Genomic DNA, 26,369 nt, shown 5'->3' with positions numbered 1-26,369 from the left:
AGACAGACACAAATAGACACTGCACAGACAGTTGCACTCCCCAAACATACTCTATATCCCAGATCCAGGTACCCCCACCCTCAGAGGGGCAAGCCGCACCTAGACCCGGGAGATGTAACCCTTCTCTCTGGGGTGGAGGCAAGCGGACCACCTCCTTATCTGCAGTAGCAGGGAGGCCCCGCATCCCAGACCCCAATTTGACGGCCAGCACCTCCTCCCAGCCCCCCAGCCCTGACGGCTAACACAACCGGGGTGAGTGAAGACCTCAAACCTCCCTACGCCCACTCATATGTAGTGTTGCTGTGTGCTGTTCTAAAGTGCATTTAAAACTCAGAAGAGCATGGTACTTGCTTCCTCTCAGAGAGCAGCACGGCTCCTCCCGAAAACCCTTAGTGTCTATATGCATTTAAAATTGAGGGTAGGGCACCAGCGCCAGAGGTGGGTTGGAATACACCGACCATCCTCTGGATGCTGTAAAACGTGCCCACCCCCAAGGCCCTATATGTATGTGTTATGTGAGAGTGTGAGTATTGTGGATGTCTAGGTTGCAGAATAAAATTGAGGCACAGGCGGCCAGAAGGGGACAGAGGGGGAGTGCCTCCCATGCACCCTGGTGACATACCTGCACCCCAAGCCCTGCGTGTGTGGGTGTGGTAGAGTGGGAATAGGGAGGCAGCTGAGGATGGGGAGGGAAGAAAGGGAGGGGCAAGCGGCCCCTCCCTGGGACCAGCTCCCCCGCTGACCCCAGTAGGCACCCCCACACTCTGGAACCCACCAGGGCAAGGGGGCCCAGGGCCATCCGGACCGGGGCCCGCAGCAGCAGCACCGCCCAGCCCCACAGTGTCCGGGGCAGCCCACCTGACTCCACCCCAGAGAAAACTGCACCCACCCCATCATCCAATCATCTCCCAAACTACACAAGACAATAGACACCCAGGTTGAGTTCATTCTCCACCTCTCCTATATCTCTCCTCCCACCTGCAGAGTGAGCTCCTGTAGTGAGGAGACCACCTGCAAAGATATAACAACCTCCCCACCAGTTAGAGAGCCCACTAGTTGGGCCGATGCACCAGAGGTCCCCCGCACTGGGGCTGAGCCCCCCTGCACCCACCCGCCCACTGCTCCGGCGACACAACAGCCAGGACCCAAGCCCCCAAGGCCCGGCCAGCACCCCACACCGGGGGGCGAAGCACCCCCAGACCCCAAGCCTCCACGCCTGTCCCGGACCCACCCAGGGGCAGCCAGGCTACCAGGCCAGTAACCAATGTCCGCCAGCACAGACCCTCCCCCATCCCCGCTGTACGCAGCCACAAGGAAAACACCATCTAAGAGCCCCCAGAGCTCCTAACCAGGTCATGGCCACATCCCCCAGGTTAGTCCCTCCAGGGAAACATCCCTAGGGACTCCCCAGAGGCCCTAAGGCCGTCCCTACCCCCATATCAACCACAATAGCGAAGGCAGGACCAAACCATGACCCCCCACCCCCACTAGGTGATGAAGCTGATCAAAGGAGCCCAAAGGGATTGATCAAATGTGATGGCAGAGGTTGTATCAAGACTAATGTGATCTATAAGATGGTTTTTATATTGGTTAGAATTAAGATTATTTTTATTTTTCCAGTTAATGAGGACCATTTTCTTGGCAATGCATAGGGCCGTAAAAACAACGTGGGCTGTGTTTATTTCTGCAGTGACCTCATCCAAGTTGCCCAGCAAGCATACTAAAGGGGAGGCTGGAATGTTACATTTCAGACACTTTGATAAGTCTTCACATATCTCACGCCAAAATTTCTGAACTGGTGGACAGAACCAAAGATCGTGGATGTAATTGTCCGGTGTATTTGCTGTGCAGTGTGAGCAGTTGTTGGAAGGCGTATAGCCCATCTTGAACATCCTATGACCAGTATAGTGCACTCTGTGTAATATTTTGTATTGTATTAATTGCAAACTGGGATTTCTGATCCATTGAAAGGTTTTTAAGGATATCTGAGACCAAGGGTTTGGGTCTAAGTTGACTGATAAATCTGCTTCCCATTTTGCAATAGGAAGGGATATTGATTCATTTATTTTAGAAAGTGTTCTACATATTTTAGACAATAATTTGGGGGGTTTTAGACTAAAAAAAATTGTACCACACTTGGTGGTGTTTGTAATTCAGCTTCACTGGGATTAAATTTCTTTTTTACTATGGATTTAATTTGTTGATATTCCAAAAATCGTTTCTTGTTGATCCCATATTGTGTAACTAGTCTGTCAAACGAAATAAAGTCTGTTCCTTCCAATATATGTTCCAAGTATTTAATTCCTTGGCAACTCCAATCTGGAAAGTTTATCATATTATTGTTTTGTAATATGTCCGGATTGTTCCAGATAGGAGTACGTTTGCATGGGATTAATGAAGACTCTCTCATTTTTAGAAACTCCCACCATGCTGTCAGAGAAGAGCTAATATTGATGCTTTTAAAGCATTCATGTCGTTTGATGTTTGAGCTGATAAACGGTAGGTCTGAAATTTCTAGTTTATTACATAGTGCCTGTTCTACATCTATCCAAGGTTCATCTAAGAGGGTGTGTTTAAACCATCTAGAGATGAACTGAAGCCTGTTGGTCTGTTTATCCTTGGTCTTTTGTAGTGTTTTTAAGCTGATACGTGGGGGTTTATTTTTCCAAAGGAATTTAGAAATATACGAGTCTAGAGATCTGAACCAATCTTGTGATGGCTTATTTGGGATCATTGAAAATAAATTGTTTATTTTTGGCAAGACCATCATTTTTATAGCGGCGACCCTTCCCATGAGTGATATGGGTAAAGATTTCCATCTAGCCAGGTCGCCTTCCACTGTCTTTAAAAGTGGGATGTGGTTTAATTTAGTTAATTCTGAAAGTTTAGGAGAGACATTAATACCTAAATATTTTATATTTCCACATTGCAGTGGGGAAGGAGAAGAATTATGGAAGGAGCAATTAATCGGAAGAACTGTTGATTTTGACCAGTTAATTGAATAATCTGAGACACTTGAGAAAGAATTTATCAATGCAATTACCCCAGATATTGGTTTGTGAGTTTTGGAGAAAAAGTAACACATCATCCGCATAAAGGCTGATTTTATGTTCTATATTCTTACATTTTATGCCCTTAATTGTCGTAGCCTGTCTAATTGCTGCTGCTAGTGGCTCAATAAAAATTGCAAACAGTGAAGGGGAGAGTGGGCATCCCTGTCTGGTGCCCCTCAGAAGAGAGAAGCTGGAGGATGTTTGGTCATTTGTTCTGACACAAGCTGTTGGGGAGCTATATAATATTTTTAACCAGTTTATGAAAGAGGGTTGTTGGATTATAATATTATTTTATGCCATGTTAGACCCCTAATTAAAGATTGTGAATTATTATGTAGTTTTAGTTTGCATTATTCTCCTGAATTAGAAGAAGGTGATAACTATTACATTTGTTAAACTGATCTGCATTACATTAGACTGCTGATTTATTGTGAATGAATGATATTGTTTTATGATGCATTATACTGCTGAGTTATAAGAAAATACTGTTCGCAGAAAGTCATCGCCTTATTTGTCTGATTAGAAGAGAACAGAGCATACTGCCCCATCTCAGCAGGAGCAGATAAACAGGGAGCCAAGGTCGTAGCTTAGGCGCTGTGTGAGAGAATGAATGTGAATTTTTAGGCTTTTATGATTAGGTGGGGGCCACTAGAGGTTATAAGAGTTTGATCAAGGCTCCACCATTTTGAGATCTGATGCTGTCTGCTGTATGGTGTCCATCTCCCACGCGTGTGTTCATTAAAACATCGTTTTTACTTGCAAGGGCATGATCACAGAACGCTCACACCAGAGTGCAAGCCCTGTGATGTGCGCTCTGTTCCTGCACTTGCCTTTATTTATATACAAAAGTAATACAACAGTGAATACGTCTATTCATTAACAGAGGAATGTTAGTATGTAGGGAGTGAAGATAAAAGTGGTGTATGTGTGTGTGTGTAGGTTATTCTGAAGGACGTGGTCCCTCTTCTTGAAGATAAGAGCATCCAGCTCCCCTCTTCCTGGCAGGAGTGAAATGATAACAGCTTGCTCAGCTATTATCACTGTGAGAAAGAATTTATAAAGCAAGTCTTAATTTCAACAACAGTCTAAGTCATAAAAGGGTCATCATGCAGTATTCTATAATATGCAAACTTATATCACTAAAAGATTATACTGACTACTAAGTACAATTTTATATTGACACTGACTGTGTGAACTATGCACCAAGAGAGAGAGTAAAATCTAGGCAGATGAACCAAATGGATGTTTTAAGAAAAATAGTAAATGAATGTTTTAGTCTCTTAATACAGGTGGATTTCTCTCAACCTGGAAACCTGAGTACAGCGGCAAAAGGATAGATTAACAGAATTGGGACAACAGACAGGCCAAGCTCTGGCTTAAAATTTTACAGCTTGACCTCTCACTTTGTCCTCACCCTGAAAAGAGGCTTAAAGGACATTTTCTCCTCAAGTTTTCGGCAACCATCACTGGAAATTGTCAGGCAAGTTTTTCGCTGAATTGTTTTTGGCACCATGTGTCCCTGAATCTCACAAGCAAGCTCTAATTCCTGGCTGAAGACATGGAATGTTGTTATTTAAGGTGGGAAATCAAAATTTGGGAAACAAAATTAAAAACCACACAATTAGAGAAATGCCTTGTTTGAGAAAAAAGTTAAAATAACCCACCTACAAACGCACACACACGCAATGAAGAAACAGCTTACACTCATGAACACGTGAAAATCTTCCAGCAAGGTTAAAGCAGCAAAACTTAACATACACCTGTTGTTAAATGATAAAGTTTATCCACTACTAACAAATAAACTTTCTGGGTTGCAGGACAACAACTTGACTTCAAAAAGAAAGACAATGGTATGACCAACCAGTAATGAAACAACAAATTTAGTGGTTAAAAGAGTCAAATTGTGATATGTTTTCTGCTGATTGATTAATACAAGTGATTACTGAATGAAAGAAAATTCCTTTTTTGGGCAATTAAACATGATCTTAAGAATTTTAACGTGTACCTGTGTTGTCCTGTCAATTTGGTGGGTTAGGAGTTGATTATATAGTGAGAAAAAACAAAAAAAAGGGGGGGAGAAGGCTGACACAGGGCCTGGCCCCTCTCTGAATAACACAGCCAAAACAACATCATTTTCCTGTTCGTCTGTTTTTGTTTTGTTTTTGTTTTTTCTCTTTATGCTTGATTACAGGCTGCTTTGTCGGCCCGGAAAGCCGAGGCTGACCTGGACTCCTGCTCTCCCCTCTACCATCTTTGCTCTCCCCTCTACCATCTTTGCTCTCCCCTCTACCATCTTTGATGTGACCCTGACCAAATGCTACAGCAGCTGGACAACAGCCTGAGAATGTCAACAGTGCTGCAGGAAAACGATGTCATGCAGCGGAGATGGAGAACGTTAAATCCAAGGCCCGTTTCACTACATGGGGAAGATTTCCAGATGGCTTCAGCTGACAGAGCTGTGACGAGACGCCTATTAAGCCCGGATGAAAAGTGAGGCCGAGCAAAAGAATGCTGACCTTAACAACTCTGCATTAAAACTGTGCAGGACAGTGACGGACCAACACGGATGATCGGGCAGCAAAAAGGGCGTGCCAGAGACACGAGGAGTAACTGAGGTCAGGAGGCACCTCAGATTGGACAAAAGCAGCAGAAGAACATAAGCTGAAGGCACAGCTGTCGGGGCTCGGTCAGGAGGTGACCTCTGAGAAGAGCCGGACAGCAGAGCTGCAGAAGGCCGTGGAGCAAAGCAAGGAAAACATCAATAAACTTCAATCTGACGTGTACGGAAAAGACTGAGGTTTCTGCCCTCAGTAAGAGCTCAAGGCATCAGAGCAGAAACTGAGCATGGCTCAGGAGGAGCTGGCTGCTAATCGAACCCATCAGTCAGGTTTAGAGTCCCAGATACAGGACTTGAAATCAGGCCGGAGGTTGCTGGAGCAGGGGGTCGCCAAACCTGCAAAAGGGTCAAGTTAAGGAGGAGCTGGACAAGGAAAAGATGCAGGACACTGGAGAAAAGGACTGCCTCAATTGGGGCCAGAACCAGTATGGACAGAACTTTGAGCAGCACCACCAATGGACGCAAACGGACTGAAAAGGAGGAGGGCAGGACCCCAGGGTACGCTTCAGGCTGTGGTTTACCCAGAACACCAGAACAGGAAAGTGATGAACACAAACACACACATCTACATACACTGACTCAGAATCAAGAGAAACACACACATGAACACATATGCACTCGTTGATTGACTGAGAAGTGATCCACACACACACACATACACACATTTGTGCAATGAAGAGTGATACACACACGCTGATGCAATGAAGAATGCTTTACTAACAAATGCTATGCTGATACGCAAAATGCTGCACACAAACGTCCAAATACAGAATTTGTTACAACAACAAGAAGCCATTGATTGTTTATTGGTTAAATGCATTTCATGTCAAACAGAGGGCATTTGTGTAGATTTAGGGGACAGGGTCTAAAGCAGTTTGGTTATGAAAACAATGTCTGTGAGTGATGTCTGTTTATGGCTCAAGGCCTCGACTGAATTGTTTACTGTGCTTCACACAGCCTGATAAGGAGCAGTGGTACAGAGTGAAAATGATGAATTAACGGTGTGAGCCTTATTTTGGAGCGCCACATTTTTGTGATTGAGATTTAATTGAAGCTGGGAAAAAAAAAAAAAAGGAAAAAGAAAAGGGGACCAGCCCTTGGATTTACATAAGCATCTCGCGTGTATTTAGCACAATTGCCTCAGGCTTTAAAGACCGGTACAAAATTCAACAACTCAATTTGTTCTCATTGAGATGACACGATACAATCTAGTAAGAGTGGTGAGTTGCTGAACTCACGGAATTCACAAGACCGCATAAGATTTCAAACTGCAGGAAAATCACTGGAGTTATAAGAGGCAGACAACGACACACACACCAAATGCATGCTATTGCTATTTATTGTGGATTAACCTGTCAAGGGCAAGCACAAAAGAATTCTGCCTCAAATACAGGAAATCATAGCTTTCCTGTATTTCCTACGTTGTAGGCATGCTGGTTAGTGCTGTTGCTCCACAGTAAGAAGGTCCTGGGTGCAAGGCCACAGTCTGGCTAGTTTGCAGTGGTTTCTCTCTGGGTATTCTGGTTTCCTGCCACAGTGAAAAGTCATGCAGCTGTTAGAGCTAGGTTAATTGATGATTCTAAATTATCCATGAATGTAAGTGTAAATGGTTGTTTGTTTTTATGTGATAGACTGGTGAGCTGTCCGGGGTGCACCCTGCCTCTTAACCTATCACTTCAGGGTTATTTCCCAGCCCTCCTGCAACCAGGATAAAGATAGAAGGATGGTAGTTGTTGTAGACCCATTCAATTTTTATGGTAACCAGAATCTAGACTTTGTTGAACCGTATGCAATATGAAGACAACATGTAGCATTTAAGGGACCAAGTAGAATTTGGATAAAAGTTATTGAATAGTGTTGAAATAAAATGACAGAATCGTGAAGGATTAAAATATTCAAGGAGCTCAACTTACTCCATCAGAACATGTTTCAATCGTGTTTTATGAACACAAAATGCACAGGTTAACTGAATATGAAAAGGTTGTGTTTACTCAGTTGTTTAAGTTTCTGCCAAAGCAAAACATTTGTGTGCAACCAGTGTCCACTATTGAATCAAATAAGTCCAACATGTTTTTTGTCAGTGCAAAAAGGAGTTATGGTACCTGTATTTCCACACAATATTGTCCCGGGAGGGAGAAAAACTTTCTGGTGAAGTTTTGGTTGATTTTTGGGTTTTACTTAACACTAGGCTGATTTTAACAGTGAGGTTTGGATTGTTTTCTTTCTCTAAGAGAGACAAAGTGTCACGGGCTGCCGGGGCAAGCCGTGTGGGAACTATTTAGGACCCGGAAGCGGCAGCTCTGGTGCAGGTGAGTATTTATTAACACGAGTAGAAATAAACAGCAATGGCAGGTGAACATGAGCAGGAAAACCTAAACTGTGCAAACTAACAAAACAAACCAGAACGTGGATGCAGGGAGGTCCGGGGAAATACATACAGAGAGATGGATGGAGAAACGCAGGGAGACCGGGGGAAACAACACAGACGAACCAGCAACGACTAAGACAAGACACGACTTAAAAACACTCAGAGAACACAGGGAGATTACACACAGGTGGGGGACACAGCTGGGAGTGATTAACGTGACGACTAGGGAGGCAAACGGAAAACACTCACATAAGACGCAGACCTTCACAATAAGACAGGAAACACACACACACACGCAAAGACAGACTAGGAAATGTGGACTTAACACAGGAATAGATGGGCAGAACAGAATACACTAAACAGGAGGAACAACAGAACCAAAAGCACACTAATAGAAAACAAAACGCTGGGTCAAAAGGACCCAGGATCATGACAGTACCCCCCCCCCTCCCCCTCAAAGGCTGGCACCAGACAGCCCAACAAGAAAACAGAACCACCAAAAAACAGAAAACAACCCGACCAGGGCAAAACATGAGCCAGCACCAAAAAACAACAACAAAAGAAATACACGGGAGCCCAAGAAAACAGAGTCTAAAACAAAAGAGTTCAGGGGGCCAGCCAGGGGGCTGACAGCACAGGAGTCCAAACAGTTCAGGGGGCCGACCGTGCGGACGGCAACGGCGGCGACCCAGGCGACGGAGGTCCGGAGGCCGGCCGCGCGGAAGACAATGGCGCCGACGTGGACGCAGTTCAGGGGACCGACCGTGCGGAAGGCAACGGTGGCGACTCAGGCGAAGGGAGTCTGGGGGCCGCCCAAGACGGCGATGGCGCCTGGCCAGTGGCCTGGAAAGTGGCCGGTTAGCTGCAGCCCCAGACGAGGCTTGACCAGGCGAGGGCGAAGACACGGAGGCTGGACCAGGCGAGGGCGAAGACACGGAGGCTGGACCAGGCGAGGGCGAAGACTCGGAGGCTGCAGCTGGCGTGGATGATGAGGCTGCAGCTGGCGTGGATGATGAGGCTGCAGCTGGCGTGGATGCCGAGGCTGCAGCTGGCGTGGATGCCGAGGCTGCAGCTGGCGTGGATGCTGAGGCTGCGGCGGCGTGGAAGCCGGAGGCGCTGCAGGCGGCGGCGTGGGAGCCGGAGGCGCTGCAGGCAGCGGCGTGGGAGCCGGAGGCGCTGCAGGCGGCGGCGTGGGAGCCAGAGGCGGAGGCGCTGCAGGCTGGACGGGTCCCTTGGAAGGCCTAGCTACGGGTGAATGAAGGGTGCGAAGCAGAGTCTCCAATTCAGTAATCCTGACCTCCAGAGCTGCAAATATGCTACATTTGTTACAAGTATCATTACTGCTAAAGGAGACCGAGGAGTAACTAAACATCTGACACAATGAGAAGGAAAGTGCAGTAGGGACAGGTGAAGAGGCCATGCTGATAGCGAGTTGGCTATGAGCTAAGCTAAGCTAGCAAAACAGTAAAAGCACAGTGAGTGAATACTTTGGCTATAAGTTAGGTGGTGAGTACACAGGAAGTGTGCTTTGGATGAAGCATGTTAAGATTATACTATGAAAAAAGAATGTATCTAACAGTTTTTAATTAAACTGCTAAGCAGATAAGCTACTCAAAAACACCACTCTGTTTGAGCAGGAACAGGAAGTGATAGTGATACTCTACCGTAGTGATGTGTCGGTCGCGAATGAAACAGCTCTTAGAGCCGATTCTTTGAAGTGAACGACATGGATTTTTTTTTTTCCTTCCTTCTCTCACCCTCTCTCTCGCACTTTTTTCTGCTTCACTACACACGCAAGCCTTGTGCTTTGCGCTGGGAAGAGGGGGAAGGGGCGGTAGTTACACTCGCAGCAGCACAGGAACAGAGCCGTAGGGAAAGAGAGAGAAAGAGAGCCAGGGACAACAACGTCACATTAGAAAGGTATAGTAATCATCCACAACTATTTTCAGTTGCGGATGATAAAGGACTCAGAAAGTTTATTCATGCAGGCCCATATGACAGAGAATGTGCATCTTCTTTTAATTTATATTTAATTGTGTTGTGGTTTGCAGTGTTTTGTGATGTTTCACATTAAATTTGTTTAAAAGGAAGAAGCTGAAAATTTAAATAGTTAAAAGTTGAAATGTAAATAGTTGGTTTTTGTATTATATGATTTATTTATTACATTTTATGTGGCGTGAATAAATAAAAGTATATTTACGGTGGCCGGTAGCGACAAAGAACATACAAACCCCGAAGCACGTACAAACTACAAAAAACATACAAAACACAAAAGTGCTCCAGGATGCAGGCGCAGTGTTGAGCTTTTGTTACCTAGTGGCTACACAAGCCAGGAAGTACCAACGACTGGATTTGGTGTGTGGTAATAACGGGTAAATGAACATTTTTTTGAATTATTTGAATATATATGAGTGCTTATGTATAAATACACAAACAATACACATATGCTTTCAGTTGTGTAATTTAAGTAATCTAGGTAGCTCTGTTTTGGAGCTCAGTTAACGCTATAAATGTGTTTTGTAGTTTGTACGTGCTTTGTCTCTAGGGGCCACCGTATATATTTATATATAAACATATATAAATAAAACCACGGTTTATTTTTTTACATTAATAATTCCTTTTGTGCATAATTTTATATTGTTGTTAATAATAAATTAATTAAAGCAACGAAACAACCTAGAGCCGGTTGGGAGCCGAAAGAGCCGGCTCTTTTTAGTGAGCCGAGCTGAAAGAGCCGGTTCTCTAAAAAGAGCCGGAAATCCCATCACTACTCTACCGAGTACACCAAGTGACAGCGTCACCAAGAGTCAGTCAAGGATCACCTGCTCTTTCTTCAGGCTGCTTGAGCATCTATACAGCTCTGACCTTTCCCTTCTCGTCCTTCAGTCCTAGAGGCATGAGAACCTGGGAGAGATGTGATCTGAAGAGCTGTGGAGAGGGGTTAGGAGTGCATGCACCCCTGTGAACTGCAGCCATGGCATCTTCTGCGAGTTGTTAGACCATTCATTCAGATGCCCGTCCAACTCATAGATAGAAGTGATGATCTGCTGAGCCTTCTGATGGAAACTTTATGGGATATTATATGTAACCAGCGGATCAGTCTGCACGGAATAAAACTGCAAAATAATGGGATGCTACAGAGATTTTTCACTGGCCTGACTTTGTAAAAGACGCAAGTAAGACATTGCTGTTTGTTATTTTAAAACTCTGAAGGGAGTCTATGTACAGTGGTCAGAAAGTTGTAGTTCTTATACCTGCACTGATCTGCTCCATCTTAGTTCTGAATCACACAGATGAGGGGAAGTGACACAGTTTATGCTGTTCTTCACCCCATGTGACAATATTCTATAGGTTCCTTAAGAGGTACTATAGTTAATGTTGAAGTGAAGTGTTAATTTATGCTTTACTTTTTTACTAACAACTTTTTTACTTTTACTAAAAAATTTGTACATTTGACTTATGCTGTGTCCTGATTACTACATAATAATGACGTTACTGGAAGATTGGTGTGAAAAATGAAGGCTATTCAGATTTAAAACCACAAATGGAGTGATATTAAAAAAACTCTCAAAACCTGACAAACTTGTGTTTGAAACATGCAGTTTTATTCTATATGATAATGAATAATGTGGAGTTTTTTCATCTTTGGATCAGCTTACTTGTGTGAGAAGAGTTTCATACAGATAAACTACCTAAATTCAAAATGTCACTCTTGCCTCCAGAGGAGAGCATTCACTCTTGTATGAAAATCAAAGTTACATTTTACAGCCATAACACTGAAAATGAAAATGTTTAGTAATGTTCAGAAACAGAAGTCACATTAAAGAAATGAGATTATTTTTTTTAATAGACTATTATCTTGCAATAAATCATGTGTTAACAAGCTGTATTTCACATATTAATTAAAAGATATTCAGTGGATGCTGTTTACAGGTCTGAGGTTCAATTCTGTATCAGATTAAATAACGGAAGAATGTCAATGCTGAACAAGACTTTAACCAAAATGACACTGCAATTGCACAATTTCTTCTTGTAATGTTTTGTTTCTTACCAAAAAAGGATCCTTTCCTTTTGATTTTTCTACACAAATAAATGAGATACTTCTGTCTTAAATGTTGACTCATGGGAGGAGAAATCACTCACTCACTCAAACTTAGCTTTTTCCACAACTTGACTGATGGCGGCTTCAGTCAGGTTTTTCCCTAAGAAGTTGCAGATCTTCTTCACTGATCCTTTCAGGTCCTGAAAGAAAAGCAGGAACGCAACAGGAAAAGAACCTTAAACTCTGCCAGATATTTTATTTGAGTTTCCTTAGAAACAACAAAAATGCGAAGAAACATCTTACCAAAATCATTTCCTCGTAGGTCAGGAAGAGGATGTTGTACTGGTCTCTGTTTAAATACCACTCCCTGACATGGTCAAACCAGGATGACGCAAAAACTGTATAGTTGCATAATGCATCCAGTTATTTGGCATTCTGACTTAATTGAGTTCACATACAACCCACATGTCACAAGACGAGCTCAAGTGTAAGCTCTGTAGTTACCTACAGCATGACTGTAGGCATGATCAGTCCCCCATGCTAATCATGCAGTGGTAGTGTGCCTCCGAATGTAGTACAGATTTTGTCAATGTGCTCAATACACACACACACACACACACACACACACACAAAACTGGTGTTGGTGCTAAATACTAGCACAGCACCACAAAATCACTGGGTACTAAAGTGGAAGCACTGTTGCCACACACTGAAACCTTCAGGTCACAGAAACCAAAGTTTTTCAAGTATGTAGAGCTGCAAGACCTGTTAGATGAATCACATGACAGAAAAGAAAACGTTTAGCAACAGATTTTTTTTTTTTATACATTTTAAACTGTACCCTTTAAAACATGGATTACTGCATGGGCATAGAGTGCACATGACCTTCCTGCTGGTGCATGCCAAGAAAAACGTGTTTTGACACATTTGTCATATTAACACAGTAAATATCAACTCAGAATAAACACGCTCTCTCAAAATCCACTGAATCTGAATTGTCCAGTATTTGGAATTTAAACTTTAATGAATCAGTAATTTTTCTCCAAAAACTTCTAGAACAAAGGTAATACTTTACATAGTGCATTTTTCAAAGCACAGGAGCGGGAGGAGTGGCAGCCATTTGTTCATCTCTAGCTTATACGGGGACGACCGTGGCTCAGGGGCTTGGGAAGCGTATCTGTAACCGGAAGGTCGCCGGTTTGATCCCAGGGCTCTCTGTCCTGGTCGTTGTGTCCTTGGGCAAGACACTTTACCCTACCGCCTACTGGTGTTGGCCAGAGGGGCCGATGGCGCAATATGGCAGCCTCGCTTCTGTCAGTCTGCCCCAGGGCAACCGTAGCTTGCCTCCACCAGTGTGTGAGAGTGAATGAATGAATAGTGGCATTGTAAAGCGCTTTGGGTGCCTTGAAAAGCGCTAAATCAAATCCATTATAGCTTATCAAGTGCTACTCTGCGCCTTGCACACTCTAAAAGTTTTATTTGTTTCTTTCTGCAGTCTGTGGTGCAAGGCCCATGATAATCTATCAATAAGTCTACCTCAACAATTCTTAAACATTTATGTGAATAAAGATATAGATAATAAATAGATACAGTGGGGCAAAAAAGTATTTAGTCAGCCACCGATTGTGCAAGTTCCCCCACTTAAAATGATGACAGAGGTCAGTAATTTGCACCAGAGGTACACTTCAACTGTGAGAGACAGAATGTGAAAAAAAAAAAAATCCATGAATTCACATGGTAGGATTTGTAAAGAATTTATTCGTAAATCAGGGTGGAAAATAAGTATTTGGTCACCTCAAACAAGGAAAATCCCTGGCTCTCACAGACCTGTAACGTCTTCTGTAAGAAGCTTTTCTGTCCCCCACTCGTTACCTGTAAGTAATGGCACCTGTTTGACCTCATCATCTGTATAAAAGACACCTGTCCACAGCCTCAACCAGTCAGACTCCAAACTCCGCCATGGCCAAGACCAAAGAGCTTTCGAAGGACACCAGGAAAAGAATTGTAGACCTGCACCAGACTGGGAAGAGTAAATCTACAATAGGCAAGCAGCTTGGTGTGAAAAAAATCAACTGTGGGAGCAATCATCAGAAAATGGAAGACATACAAGACCACTGATAATCTCCCTCGATCTGGGGCTCCACGCAAGATCTCATCCCGTGGGGTCAAAATGATCATGAGAACGGTGAGCAAAGATCCCAGAACCACACGGGGGGACCTGGTGAATGACCTGCAGAGAGCTGGGACCAAAGTAACAAAGGTCACCATCAGTAACACACTACAACGGCAGGGAATCAAATCCCGCAGTGCCAGACGTGTTCCGCTGCTGAAGCCAGTGCATGTCCAGGCCCGTCTGAAGTTTGCCAGAGAGCACATGGATGATACAGCAGAGGATTGGGAGAATGTCATGTGGTCAGATGAAACCAAAGTAGAACTTTTTGGTATAAACTCAACTCGTCGTGTTTGGAGGAAGAAGAATACTGAGTTGCATCCCAAGAACACCATACCTACTGTGAAGCATGGGGGTGGAAACATCATGCTATGGGGCTGTTTTTCTGCCAAGGGGACAGGACGACTGATCCGTGTTAAGGACAGAATGAATGGGGCCAAGTATCGTGAGATTTTGAGCCAAAACCTCCTTCCATCAGTGAGAACTTTGAAGATGAAACGAGGCTGGGTCTTCCAACATGACAATGATCCAAAACACACCGCCCGGGCAACAAAGGAGTGGCTCCGTAAAAAGCATTTGAAAGTCCTGGAGTGGCCTAGCCAGTCTCCAGACCTCAACCCCATAGAAAATCTGTGGCGGGAGTTGAAAGTCCGTGTTGCTCGGCGACAGCCCCAAAACATCACTGCTCTTGAGAAGATCTGCATGGAGGAATGGGCCAAAATACCAGCTACTGTGTGTGCAAACCTGGTAAAGACCTATAGTAAACGTTTGACCTCTGTTATTGCCAACAAAGGTTATGTTACAAAGTATTGAGTTGTATTTTTGTTATTGACCAAATACTTATTTTCCACCCTGATTTACGAATAAATTCTTTACAAATCCTACCATGTGAATTCATGGATTTTTTTTTCACATTCTGTCTCTCACAGTTGAAGTGTACCTCTGGTGCAAATTACTGACCTCTGTCATCATTTTAAGTGGGGGAACTTGCACAATCGGTGGCTGACTAAATACTTTTTTGCCCCACTGTATAGTGTGTTTATAATAACCACTAACTGATTCATCATTATGTGGATCGAAAGTGAGGAAACTTACCGTTTCCTGTTATGTACCACTCAAAAAACTGGTCAAAGCTCTCGGGAGTTTCCAGGTATGCCAGGACTTTGCTGAAGTGATAAAAAGACACCATGTCGTCCTTTGGATTCCTCATCAAATACACGATCTGATATATATTTTTAAAAAAAAAAAAAAAAAACAGTTTGTTACTTAAATGTAAAAATTGAAAGTCATTAGTTTAAAAGAAAATTTAAAAAAATGATTTCAAATAATATTTTTTAAATATATTTTAAAGGCTGTATATTTTATAGCTCTTTTTCTCCTATTTCTACTTGATTTGATGAACCTCTTAGTCTGCAATGACCTCATCGTAAGAAAGGAAAAGGACAAAAAAAAAAAAAATCACTTGAAACACAGAATCACTTGAAATAAAACAAAAGCTAGTGCTAGCTTTTTGGACCTGGAACCGTGTGTTTAGAATAGAATAGAATAGAATAGCCATTATTGTCATTGTACAAAGTACAACGAAATTGGAGTGCCACTTCCTTGGTGCAAAAAGCAAAATAAATATAAATGTAAAATATAAAAAGTACAATAAAACAACTGTAGTGATCAGACAATAAATAAGTACAATATATACAGGATAGCAGCATAATATAATGATAGTATGAATAGCAGCATAGTATAGTGACAATGGCAAGTATGGTTAAGCAGGTTTAATTGTTTTGTGCTTATTTACTACGGTGATAGCTCTGGGCAAGAAGCTATCCCTGAATCTGTTTGTCCTGGTTTTATGTGACCTGTACCGTCGGCCTGACGGTAATAGTTCAAACAGTTGATTACTGGGGTGAGAGTAGTCCTTAATGATATTGCCAGCTCTGCTGAGGTATCGGGAGTTCGCAATGGCCTCCAGGCTGGGCAGAGGGCAGCCAGTGATCTTCTGGGCTGTGTTGATGACCCTCTGCAGTCCTTTCCTGTCTGCAACTGAGCACCCTGCATATCACGTTGTTATGCCGTACGTTAGGATGCTCTCTATGGTGGCTCTATAGAATGTCACCAGCAGCCTCTCCTCCAGGTTGTTCCTCCTGAGCACTCTCAAAAAATGGAGACGCTGCTGGGCCTTTTTTACCACCGCCATGGTATTTGCAGTCCAGGAGAGATCATCACAGATCTGCATGCCCAGAAACCTCATGGAGTGTACCCTCTCCACACAGTTCCCGTGAATGTAGAGTGGGGCCGGGTCTGCTCTGCCCTTCCTGAAGTCCAAAATAAGTTCTTTAGTTTTCGTGGTGTTCAGTTGGAGGTTGTTAGCTGAACACCACTCAGTCAATCTGTTAACCTCATCTCTGTAGTCCGACTCATCCCCCCTTGAGATGAGTCCAACCACTGTGGTGTCATCCGCGAACTTTATGATGGTGTTTGAGAGATGGGTAGGGGAGCAGTCGGATGTGTAGAGCGTAAACAAGAGGGGACTCAGAACACATCCTTGTGGAGACCCGGTACTGAGTGTGATGGTGCTGGACAGGTAGGGGCCGAGTCTGACAGACTGTGGTCTATTTGTCAGGAAGTCCTTGATCCAGAGACAGATGGAGGTGGAGAGTCCCAGGTTAGACAGTTTCTCGACCAGGATCTCCGGGATGATGTGATTGAATGCTGAGCTGAAGTCCAGGAAGAGCATTCTCACATAGTTTCCTCGGTGCTCCAGGTGACTCAGCGCAGTGTGGAGCGCTATGGTGATGGCGTCCTCGGTGGATCGATTTGTCCTATAGGCAAATTGGTGGGGGTCCAGAGTGGAAGGCAGACCGGCCCTGATGTGCTGACAGACCAGTCTCTCAAAGCACTTCATCACTACAGGCGTAAGTGCAACAGTGCCTGTAGTCATTTGGGCTGTCCACAGCCGTCTTCTTAGCGATGGGGATGATGATTGAGGTTTTGAGGCAGGGTGGGACGGTGTTTAATGACAAGGAAAGGTTGAAGATTTTAGTGAAGACTCCGGTCAGTTCGTCAGCACATGCTCTGAGAACCTTTCCATGTATTCCATCAGGACCTGCCGCCTTCCTGGGATTCACTGACCTTAGAACACACCTCACTTGATGCTCTCCAAATGTTAGTGTGCCGGTGCTAGAGGCGGGTGGAAGTGGTGTAACAGCTGAGGGCCTGGACGTCTCAAAGCGGGCGAAGAAACGGTTTAGATCCTCAGCCAGCGAGGCATCAGTCCTAGATATCGCCTGGTTGTTTCTTCTGTAGTTGGTAATGTGATTGATCCCCTGCCACATTTTTCTGGGGTCGTTGTCGACAGCAAAGTGATCTTCAATCCTCCTCCTATAGGCAGCCTTGGCTTTCTTGATGCCTCTACTCAGGTCTGCCCTGGCCGCCCTATACGCAGCCCTGTCCCCTGACTTGAAGGCGGTGTTACGGTTTTTTAGGAGGGATTGCACTTCGCTATTCATCCAGGGTTTTTGATTTGGAAACACCCTGACCCTTTTGTTAACGGTGACATTGTCAACACAGTTCCTGATGTACGAGAGTACAGTGTCCGTGTACTCCTGGAGGTTGAGGCTGGAGAATAAATCCCATACAGTTGTTGAGAAGCAGTCCTGCAGTTGAGAGAGGGCTCCTTCAGGCCAGGTTTTATTGTCTTTGTCTGGGGCTTTGTTTTTCTCAGCAGGGGGGTGTAGGTGGGGGTGAGAGACATGCAGAGGTGGTGAGATCCAGCCAGATGGGGGAGGGGTGTCGCTCTGAAGGCATGCCTGATGTTTGAATAGACATGGTCCAAAGTGTTTTCTCCTCTCGTAGCAAAGTCCACAAACTGGACAAATTTGGGAAGCACAGTCTTTAGGCACGCTTTGTTGAAGTCGCCGGCGACAATAAAAACCCCAAGCTGTTGTTTATTTATGGTGTTGAGCAAGAGGCTGAGAGCCATGCCCACGTTAGCATCCGGTGGTATATAAACAGCTATCACAATAACTACTGTAAACTCCCTCGGGATATAAAAAGGTCTGCACGAGACTGCCAGAACCTCCAAATCAGGAGAACAGTGTGTGTGAATGATCCTGCTGTTACAACACCATTCGTTATGCACGTAAACACATAGCCCCCCTCCTCTGCTTTTACCTGAGTTGCTGTTTCTGTCATGCCGGTGTAGCGTGCGGCCTGCTAACTCAACTGCAGCGTCGGGAATCAGCGGGTGAAGCCACGACTCCGTGATAAGAATAATGCTGCAGTTACGTGCAAAGCTCGTGGTGGCTATCTGTAGCTCCAGTTCGTCCAATTTGTGGGTGATGGATCTGGCGTTCGATAGGAAGAGGCTCGGAAGAGCTGGCCGGTATGGTTGTTTACGTAGCCTAGCATCTGGGCCCGACCGGCATCCTCTCTTTTGCTTTCTCTCCCTTCGTCGCCTCCTACGCTTGCTGGGCGGGCAGACCATCCACGGTGACCCTGGCGATCTCGTTATCTCCCCCGGGATGTTGTGTGTTTGTTGATAGTCGCCAGAGACAGACAAACTATATTTGAAACCTAGGTCCATTAGGTTCTGGCGACTGTAAGAGATGGCGGCGTTGCAAACATTCAAAAATATACACAGTAAAAGTAAAAACAAGCACCAAACTGGAGAGCTAAGAGCCGCTGCACCCGAGCGCGCCGCCATCTTGCTAACATGAAAATTGTTAGTTGAAGTTTGTGTAGAAGTCTATGATAAAAATGACCCTCAGATTCCTTGATTTATGACCCCATTACAACGTCTAGTGTTTCATTTTACGCTATCGTTTGTTTCGTGGTGTTGCAAAATAAACTGTTTACAGCAATATTTTCTCATCGTTCTGATGGTCACTGTAGTGGCTATATTAATTTCTTAAAGTTCTCTCTTTCTCTTATATTTAATATAACCACACTACGGACGGACAAGCGCCTGTTTTTATGCGTTGTGGTTAGCAACAACGACGGTAACACCATCGCGTGTCCGCTTCTTTATGTTCCACATAAACCTTTCACAATAAAGCTCAATATCCTGTTGAGACTTTTCAAAATAAACTGAATCACTTGAAAGAGCAGATTATTTACGGATGAGAAGTAAAAAAGAGCCGCCAGGTGCTAAAAAATAGACCTTAGACTCAAACGTTAGAACAGGCTGTTCCCCGCAGCACGCCGTGTAATAAATACTCACAAAGAAAACGGCGGCCGTTACAACTTATGTCTAAAAATGTATCGTTTCATGCATCGGTTAAAACACTCGACTCCAGGTACACGACGCACAGCTGGAAACACTTCCCGCAAGTCAAGCTGCCCGAGATTCACAGAATAAGTTACATTTTTGTGATTTATATCGTTATCGGACGATAGAATTCTTATATCGGGATATGAGATTTTGGTCATATTGCACAGCCCTATTTAAGACTGCCTCTTTCTTCAAGAAGAATTGAGCTTCTGTAAAGTACTGACTTTTGCCTTCTTCTCTTTCACTCCTGGAGGCATGATATGTTCAGGGAGATGCGAGGTGAAGATTCGTGGAGAGGGAAGAAGAGTGTATTCAGCTGTCTTGTACTCCAGCCACGGCATCCTCTCCACGTTGGTTGAATATTTAGTCTGATTCCCATCCAGTTCGTAGATGGAAATGATGATCTGCTGAGCCCATACAGTGCCTGATGTGGGGAAAACGTTAGAGATGATCAGTGGATTAGTCTGGCCAGCACAAAACTGCAAATATAAATAATGTGTAAGATTTTTCACCAACCTGATTTTGGATAAGTGACGAGGAAGACATCGCTGTCTTTTATTTCAAAACTCTCAAGAGAGTCTATGTACTCTGGAGTTGTAAGACCGACCATAAAATTGTAGTTTTTATACTTTAAAACACGATGATCTCTGATCTGCTCCATACTGGTTCTACATAAGACAGATAAAAAATATACACATGAACGAAAAAATCTGTGAGTCACATGGTGGAGAGGTTTGTTTGTCCCAGGGTCCCCAGGGCTACATTGTTGGGGGTCTTTTTGACCCCTGATTGGCTTTCGCATGGCAAATTGATGCTGGGTGAGCAGTGTTGGGAGTAAGGGAATACTCTGATTTTGATTGCTGGAAACCCAGACAAAACGTGCAATAAGAGGCTCTAATGTAAGCGTCCTGTTAATGCTGTTGGCGTCCGTTACACAATGGACCCAGAGCCAGAATAACAGGGCCAGCAGTGAACGGGCATGAATGGTTTTCTTACTTGGAAATTAAAACACCACTTCATAAAAAGAATGGGATGGGCGAAACCTCAATATATTCGATGTTGATGCCAACCTTATACAGCGCTTCCCTATACACGTCGAACTTCTGCAGGCACAAAGAAATTATGGAGGCTATTACTTATCACCTGACCAAAGATATGGGATTTAGGAAAATGATCAACACCCTAGACAAACGCTACACAGTGCCGTCCCGCAACTATTTTTCTATTGTTGCACTATCTGCTCTATACACGCAGTGTCGAGCAACGGTGGAGACGGAATTTCAAGCAGTACAACATTTTGCGGCAACGACAAAATGTGAGACATTTGTTGTTTTTATGTTTATTTATTGTTTTTATGTTCAGTCTCAACTGTTACGAAGTTGATGTGCAGTTAATAAGCACAATAAATATTTATATTGGAAAAGAAAATCGTGATCTCAATTCTAAGCCAAAAAAATCGTGATTCTCATTTTATGCAAAATCGTGCAGCCCTAATAGTGTGTGTGTGTATATGTGTGTGTTTTTATATAAAAATACATATAAATGATAATTTTTTTTTATACAATAAATTTTTTTTTGGAACCCTCCAGTCTCTTACAGTATGTTACTGTTTCCTGAAATTATGGTAAATTACGACCTGTTCAACAGTAAATGACCGCCTGTAGGAACACGGTATCCTCTAGCAGAGATGAATATTTTTGGTACTGCCCATACGGAAAAGAAATAGTAAAAACTTATATGACTTAACTCATGAAAGTGGCCACTTTCATGAGTAAATCATATAAGGCTTACATGATTTACTCATGAAAGTGGCCACTTTCTCATTACTTTCATATATTGTTTTAGTAAGTATCCAAAACATACAAGTTTCATTATACAATTTTTCAAGGGATCTTATATCTGTTTTTACTCTTGTATGCTTTTCATACAAGTTTCACACAAGACAGATACAAACTTTATAAGATTTATATATATCTTTTCCATATGGGTGATGATGCATGTTAATGGTAAGTTACTGGTAAATATATTGCAGTTTATTACCTTGCAGCGGGCTTACAGTGACATACTGTGAATAAACGGTAGTCAGTGTTGGGAAGGTTATTTTTGAACTGTATTCCACTATTCGTATTCCGTTACGTTACTCAATGAGTGTAATGTATTCTGAATACTTTGGATTACTTAATATATTATCATGCTGTTTACAACTAATGAATGCCCTGTTCCTGTGTGATTCATTACTATAACCGAAGGCTACTCGCAGGCTATTCAATAGCAACTACATTTTTAAAACTTAATATAAAATGAGTAACAGTAGGTGGACATTAGGTAAGGCTGCACTTTTTGCAGCAATCTCGTATAGAAAACTATTCCGCGCGTATATAAAATAGGTCCGCGGCTCCGAACCGTAGTAAAGGGACCTCTGGCTAACACGTCGGTTTCCGTGTCAGGCTCGTAGCTGAAAACTAGCTTTACTTTGTTGTCTGGGTCAACTTTGTTGACGAGAGACAGAGAGAGGCGTTGAAAGGCTGCTCCAGCGGAACTTATTGTTTTTGGAGGAAAACACGAACACGGTGTACAGTCGAGTCTTTATAGTTTACTTACAGCTGGGCTCGTCAGGCACTCTTCTTGGCTGCAGTGGTTATTATTATATTTACATGCTTCCAGCTCCCGTTTCTGCTCGATGACAGCTCGTACTTTTCCTTTTTCTCCCTCCCTCGCTCACAGACACATAACGGGTATGACTACACTGCCCATGAGGCTACATTCTTTAGGGCTATGCCTGTAACATTCTGCTATTGCCTTCATATTAAATCATTTTAAAAAAATATTTCTTCACGTCAAACAACGTGAGTGCACATTTGCACTGTTTGAATGTGACTCTCAAATTAAGAAATGTGTTAAAATGTGTTACACTAAACACAAGCAGCACAGAAGAAAAGGTTGATCCAATAAAAAATATATTATTGTGAATGTATTATTGTAAATGGCGGACATTGAACAACTGGTTTTACAGTTATGGGAATAGTTCAGAGAAGTAGAATTTCTCTATCACGCATCTTATGAAGGACTTCACCAATGCAGGCAACTCTACTTGAAATAGAATAATTAGCTATGGCACAGACAGAACTGATTAGATTAAGTCAGCAAACAGTACTATTGTCACGATCGGGCGAATTACACACAGTAATTCGGCGTGCCCGTGTGGCGTGCTGGCTAACTGCGGTCAAGTGAGCCCTCACTTACGAAGTCAAGCTAGCCGCACCGCCAGCCGCACCTAAAGTGTTGTTGCACTACTCTTACGCATATTACGGTATGGGTGCCGACTGGCTTAGAAACGCAGTCTTTTGTGTCCTGACACTATTTTACTTCACAATCCACTCCCAGTTTTGGTTCATCTCCACTTTCCCCCCTGTGATCCACAGCCCAAATTACTGTATGATTCAGAGAAAATTAACAATAAAATTTACCCAATATACTCTTCTGTACTTTTAATATCCTCATATTTGAGCTCAAATTACAGGAAAACTATAAGAGGTGACGCAGATATTTCACTGTATTCTGAATCTAAGCCATCTCCACTCTTCACCCTGTGATCCACAGCCAATATTACTGTACGGATTTCCTGAAAATTGATCTTAAACTTTGCACAAGTTACTCTACTGTACTCTACATATTCTCATCTTTGACCTCAGATTACAGGAAACCTGTAAGAGGATATTTTCAGTGGATTCTGAATCTAGGCCATCTCCACTCTGCACCCTGTGATGAAGTATCACAGGCCTTGCAGGCCTTTCAGGCTGATCTGGTAAGAGCATTTGTTAATCGGGCCTACAACAGGCCTGTCATGTAAATGTGTGATGGATCCCTGGTACTCCTCCGATCCATTTCTATGACGTTCTGCAGAACAAGTCTAGAGGATCTGCTGCAGAAGTACTATGTCTCACTGAGTGGCCAGCATTCAGCACAGCAATTCAACATTCCCATTCTTCATCGATGTTTGAGCCATGTAATGAAAAAATGCCAAGGACCTTTGTAAAAAAATATTTATATCAATAATTAAAAAAGAATACAAGATTTGTAATGTAAAGGTCCTACTAACAGTGATTTCATTCATTCATTCATTTTCCCAGCATTCCAGAGAACTACAGGCTTGGAATGCATGTGTTTGGGCTCCTTGCATGCTGTGATAACTTAAAAGACATGGATGATGTTGTCCATAGTGCAGCAATAGTGTTTTGCAGTCCTTGTAGTGGAAGGAACGTAACAAAACACTACAACAACTTGAAAATCCTTATGCAAAAACGGGGGACCCTGGATTTGGATGAAAAGACTGTGATTGCTGAAGATTACAAGGTTAGCTAAGATTTATTTTTTAAGTAACCATATTAATAACTTTTTTACTTGTGTCTGTCCCAAATGAATTGATGAATTCACATTATTTTAAAAATATATATTTTAAACCACAATAACATTTTATATAATTAATTTTACAGTACAGTAATTTTGGCTGTGGATCACTGGGTGCAGAGTGGAGATGGCCTAGATTCAGAATCCAGTGAGATATCTGCGTCACCTCTTATAGTTTTCCTGTAATCTGAGGTCAAAGATGAGAATATATTGAGTACAGTACAGTAAATTGTGTAAAGTTTACTATCAATTTTCAGGAAATCCGTACAGTAATTTTTGCTGTGGATCACAGGGTGAAGAGTGGAGATGGCCTAGATTCAGAATCCAGTGAAATATGTGCGTCACCTCTTATAGTTTTCCTGTAATCTGAGGTCAAAGATGAGGATATTAAAAGTACAGAAGAGTATATTGGGTAATTTTTATTGTTAATTTTCTCTGAATCATACAGTAATTTGGGCTGTGGATCACAGGGGGAAAAGTGGAGATGAACCAAAACTGGGAGTGGATTGTGAAGTAAAATAGTGTCAGGACACAAAAGACTGCGTTTTTAAGCCGGGCTTCACCCATACCGTAATATGCGCAAGAGTAGTGCAACCACATTTTCGGTGCGGCTGGCTTGACTGTGACTTCGTAAGTGAGGGCTCACTTGACCGCGGTGCTGGCTAGACCCAAACGCGGCGAAGGCTAGCGATGGGTTGGAAGAGACACGCAGTTATTCTAGTAACGATCAGTGCACGAAGCGTGGCTTCGGAACTGGCGTTACAGACGGAAAGCGAGCGGAGCCGGGATGAGAAAAAGAATCGAGAGGAAAAACACTCACAGTTGCTGAATCAGGCGGAGACTGACGTCGGCAAGGTTTCGGAGCTCCTGACATGAAGAGAACGATGTCTGAGCGGCGAACAGGTGGGTAGCGTCTCTCTTTTAAACCTGGCCCCGTGATCAGCTGATCACCAGCTGACAACTATAAATTTAACTGGTAAGAAAATCATTCAACAGTCCAAAGCATTCTCATATTGCTCACCTGATCTCAAAGGATATTTACCAAAAAGTCTAGATGCATGCTCAGCCCTTCAGGTAAGGAAATCCCTAAAAAGTTGATTCTCTTCATCAGGAAGTAGCATTTTCAAATTTGCATAATGATTGAAACTTGAGTCATTATGCAAAAGTACTGTTCAACAAGTGGAAGTGTGCAGTCAGCTTAGACTGAGAAATCACTTGGATGAGTGAAAAAACATTTCCCCCACCAGGAAACGTTATGTATAGATAAAAAGTAAACTTTTTTGAGATATTCACCAAGAAGTTGGACACTGGCAAAGGCAGTGCACTCACACTTTCAAGCAATTCACCCACTCCAGACTCTTCTCCTATAAATGCTATTTAATAAACACTCATAATTGCAATTATCATAGTCACATTAGGAGTAATGTTAGACTTTTTTTTAGTGGTAAGTGTAATTTACATTAAATTGCAATTAATATGAATTACTGAAATAATTTACTCCAAATCCTCCTTAGCCACAGTTTATCTGAAATGGTAAAACACTTCCCATTCTCCGAACCACATTCTCAGTCTAAATCCATTTACAAACTCAACCAAGTTTTTTAGGTGGCTCGGAATAAACCCCTTTATTTTTTTATTACAGCCAAGGGCCGACGCACACTATGTCAAAACCCAAGCTCATTAGGGCTGAAACCTATGTTTTCTTTCAGACAAAATCAGTCATGGCAGACCCTCTTCCCAGTCTCTACAAAGCTTTATGCAATAGGTATGCAAAAGAGACTTTAGCATCTGGTGAAACCTTTCCAGAGCACCCTGGCTTTGGGCATGGTATCTTGATTACCAATTATGGTTTATGTGCAGGGTTTTCAAAACTTCGGCGAACATGTGAGATGAAAAATGTGAACTCTGATCACTCACACCGAAATAAACTGAGTTAGAGCTGTCACCACTGCCTTGCTCGTCATTGACCTCAGTGGATATCCAGCAGGAATTTTGGTACTTTGACACATCACTGCAAGAAGATACTTATTTCCAGATGTTGAGGGCAGCAAAAGACCCACACAGTATAGAACAAGATGTTCAAAAGGTTCCATTATCAGAAGAATAAGTTGTAATGGTGCTAGCTTAATGGTTTGGTGAGCTTATGCAAAGGAACAGGGAGGGTGGTCAAACCCCTCCCACTACTGAGGAGGCAGTCACCTGTGTCAGACTCCTTCGAGAAGGGCAGCACACTATATAGGTTCACTATATAGGAGTCATAGTCTCCTGAATCACTCAGAATTTTAACTGGGACTTTATCCCCACTTCCCACCAAGAAAACAAAAACATCCCTAATAAGAGGACTATAGCATTCCAAACAGCAGGAATTAACAAAACATCATCAGGCATTTTGCACATGTAACTCATGTAACAGGTGCAGAGGCCTGCAACCTTGGAAATTCTG

At 43.1% G+C, this 26,369-nt stretch overlaps 1 protein-coding gene and 1 long non-coding RNA gene across 2 annotated transcripts in view; both read right to left on the bottom strand.

The window, feature by feature from the left end:
• The window catches only part of LOC146521387 (uncharacterized), a 208,346-nt gene extending 196,173 nt beyond the window's left edge, over positions 1-12,173 (bottom strand). Inside the window, exon 1 of the long non-coding RNA XR_014873388.1 lies at positions 11,328-12,173. This is a non-coding gene — a long non-coding RNA (uncharacterized LOC146521387). The remainder of the gene's footprint in view (positions 1-11,327) is intronic.
• An 8-nt stretch (positions 12,174-12,181) lies between these two features.
• On the bottom strand, positions 12,182-24,863 carry LOC146521386 (amine sulfotransferase-like). Its single transcript, XM_085155238.1, has 6 exons — positions 24,747-24,863; positions 20,036-20,187; positions 19,744-19,943; positions 15,346-15,472; positions 12,384-12,478; positions 12,182-12,280 (listed from the first exon to the last, which is right to left on the bottom strand). Exons 2-6 carry the CDS (start codon positions 20,178-20,180, stop codon positions 12,182-12,184), a joined length of 666 nt encoding a protein of 221 aa, XP_085011364.1. The 5' UTR covers positions 20,181-20,187; positions 24,747-24,863.
• Between the last annotated feature and the right edge of the window lie 1,506 nt (positions 24,864-26,369).

Source organism: Neolamprologus multifasciatus, chromosome 3 (genome assembly GCF_963576455.1).
Source record: "Neolamprologus multifasciatus chromosome 3, fNeoMul1.2, whole genome shotgun sequence".
Classification (NCBI taxonomy): Eukaryota; Metazoa; Chordata; class Actinopteri; order Cichliformes; family Cichlidae; genus Neolamprologus; species Neolamprologus multifasciatus.
The sequence above is the reverse complement of the archived record's forward strand: the minus strand, read 5'-3'. Positions and strand labels throughout refer to the sequence as shown.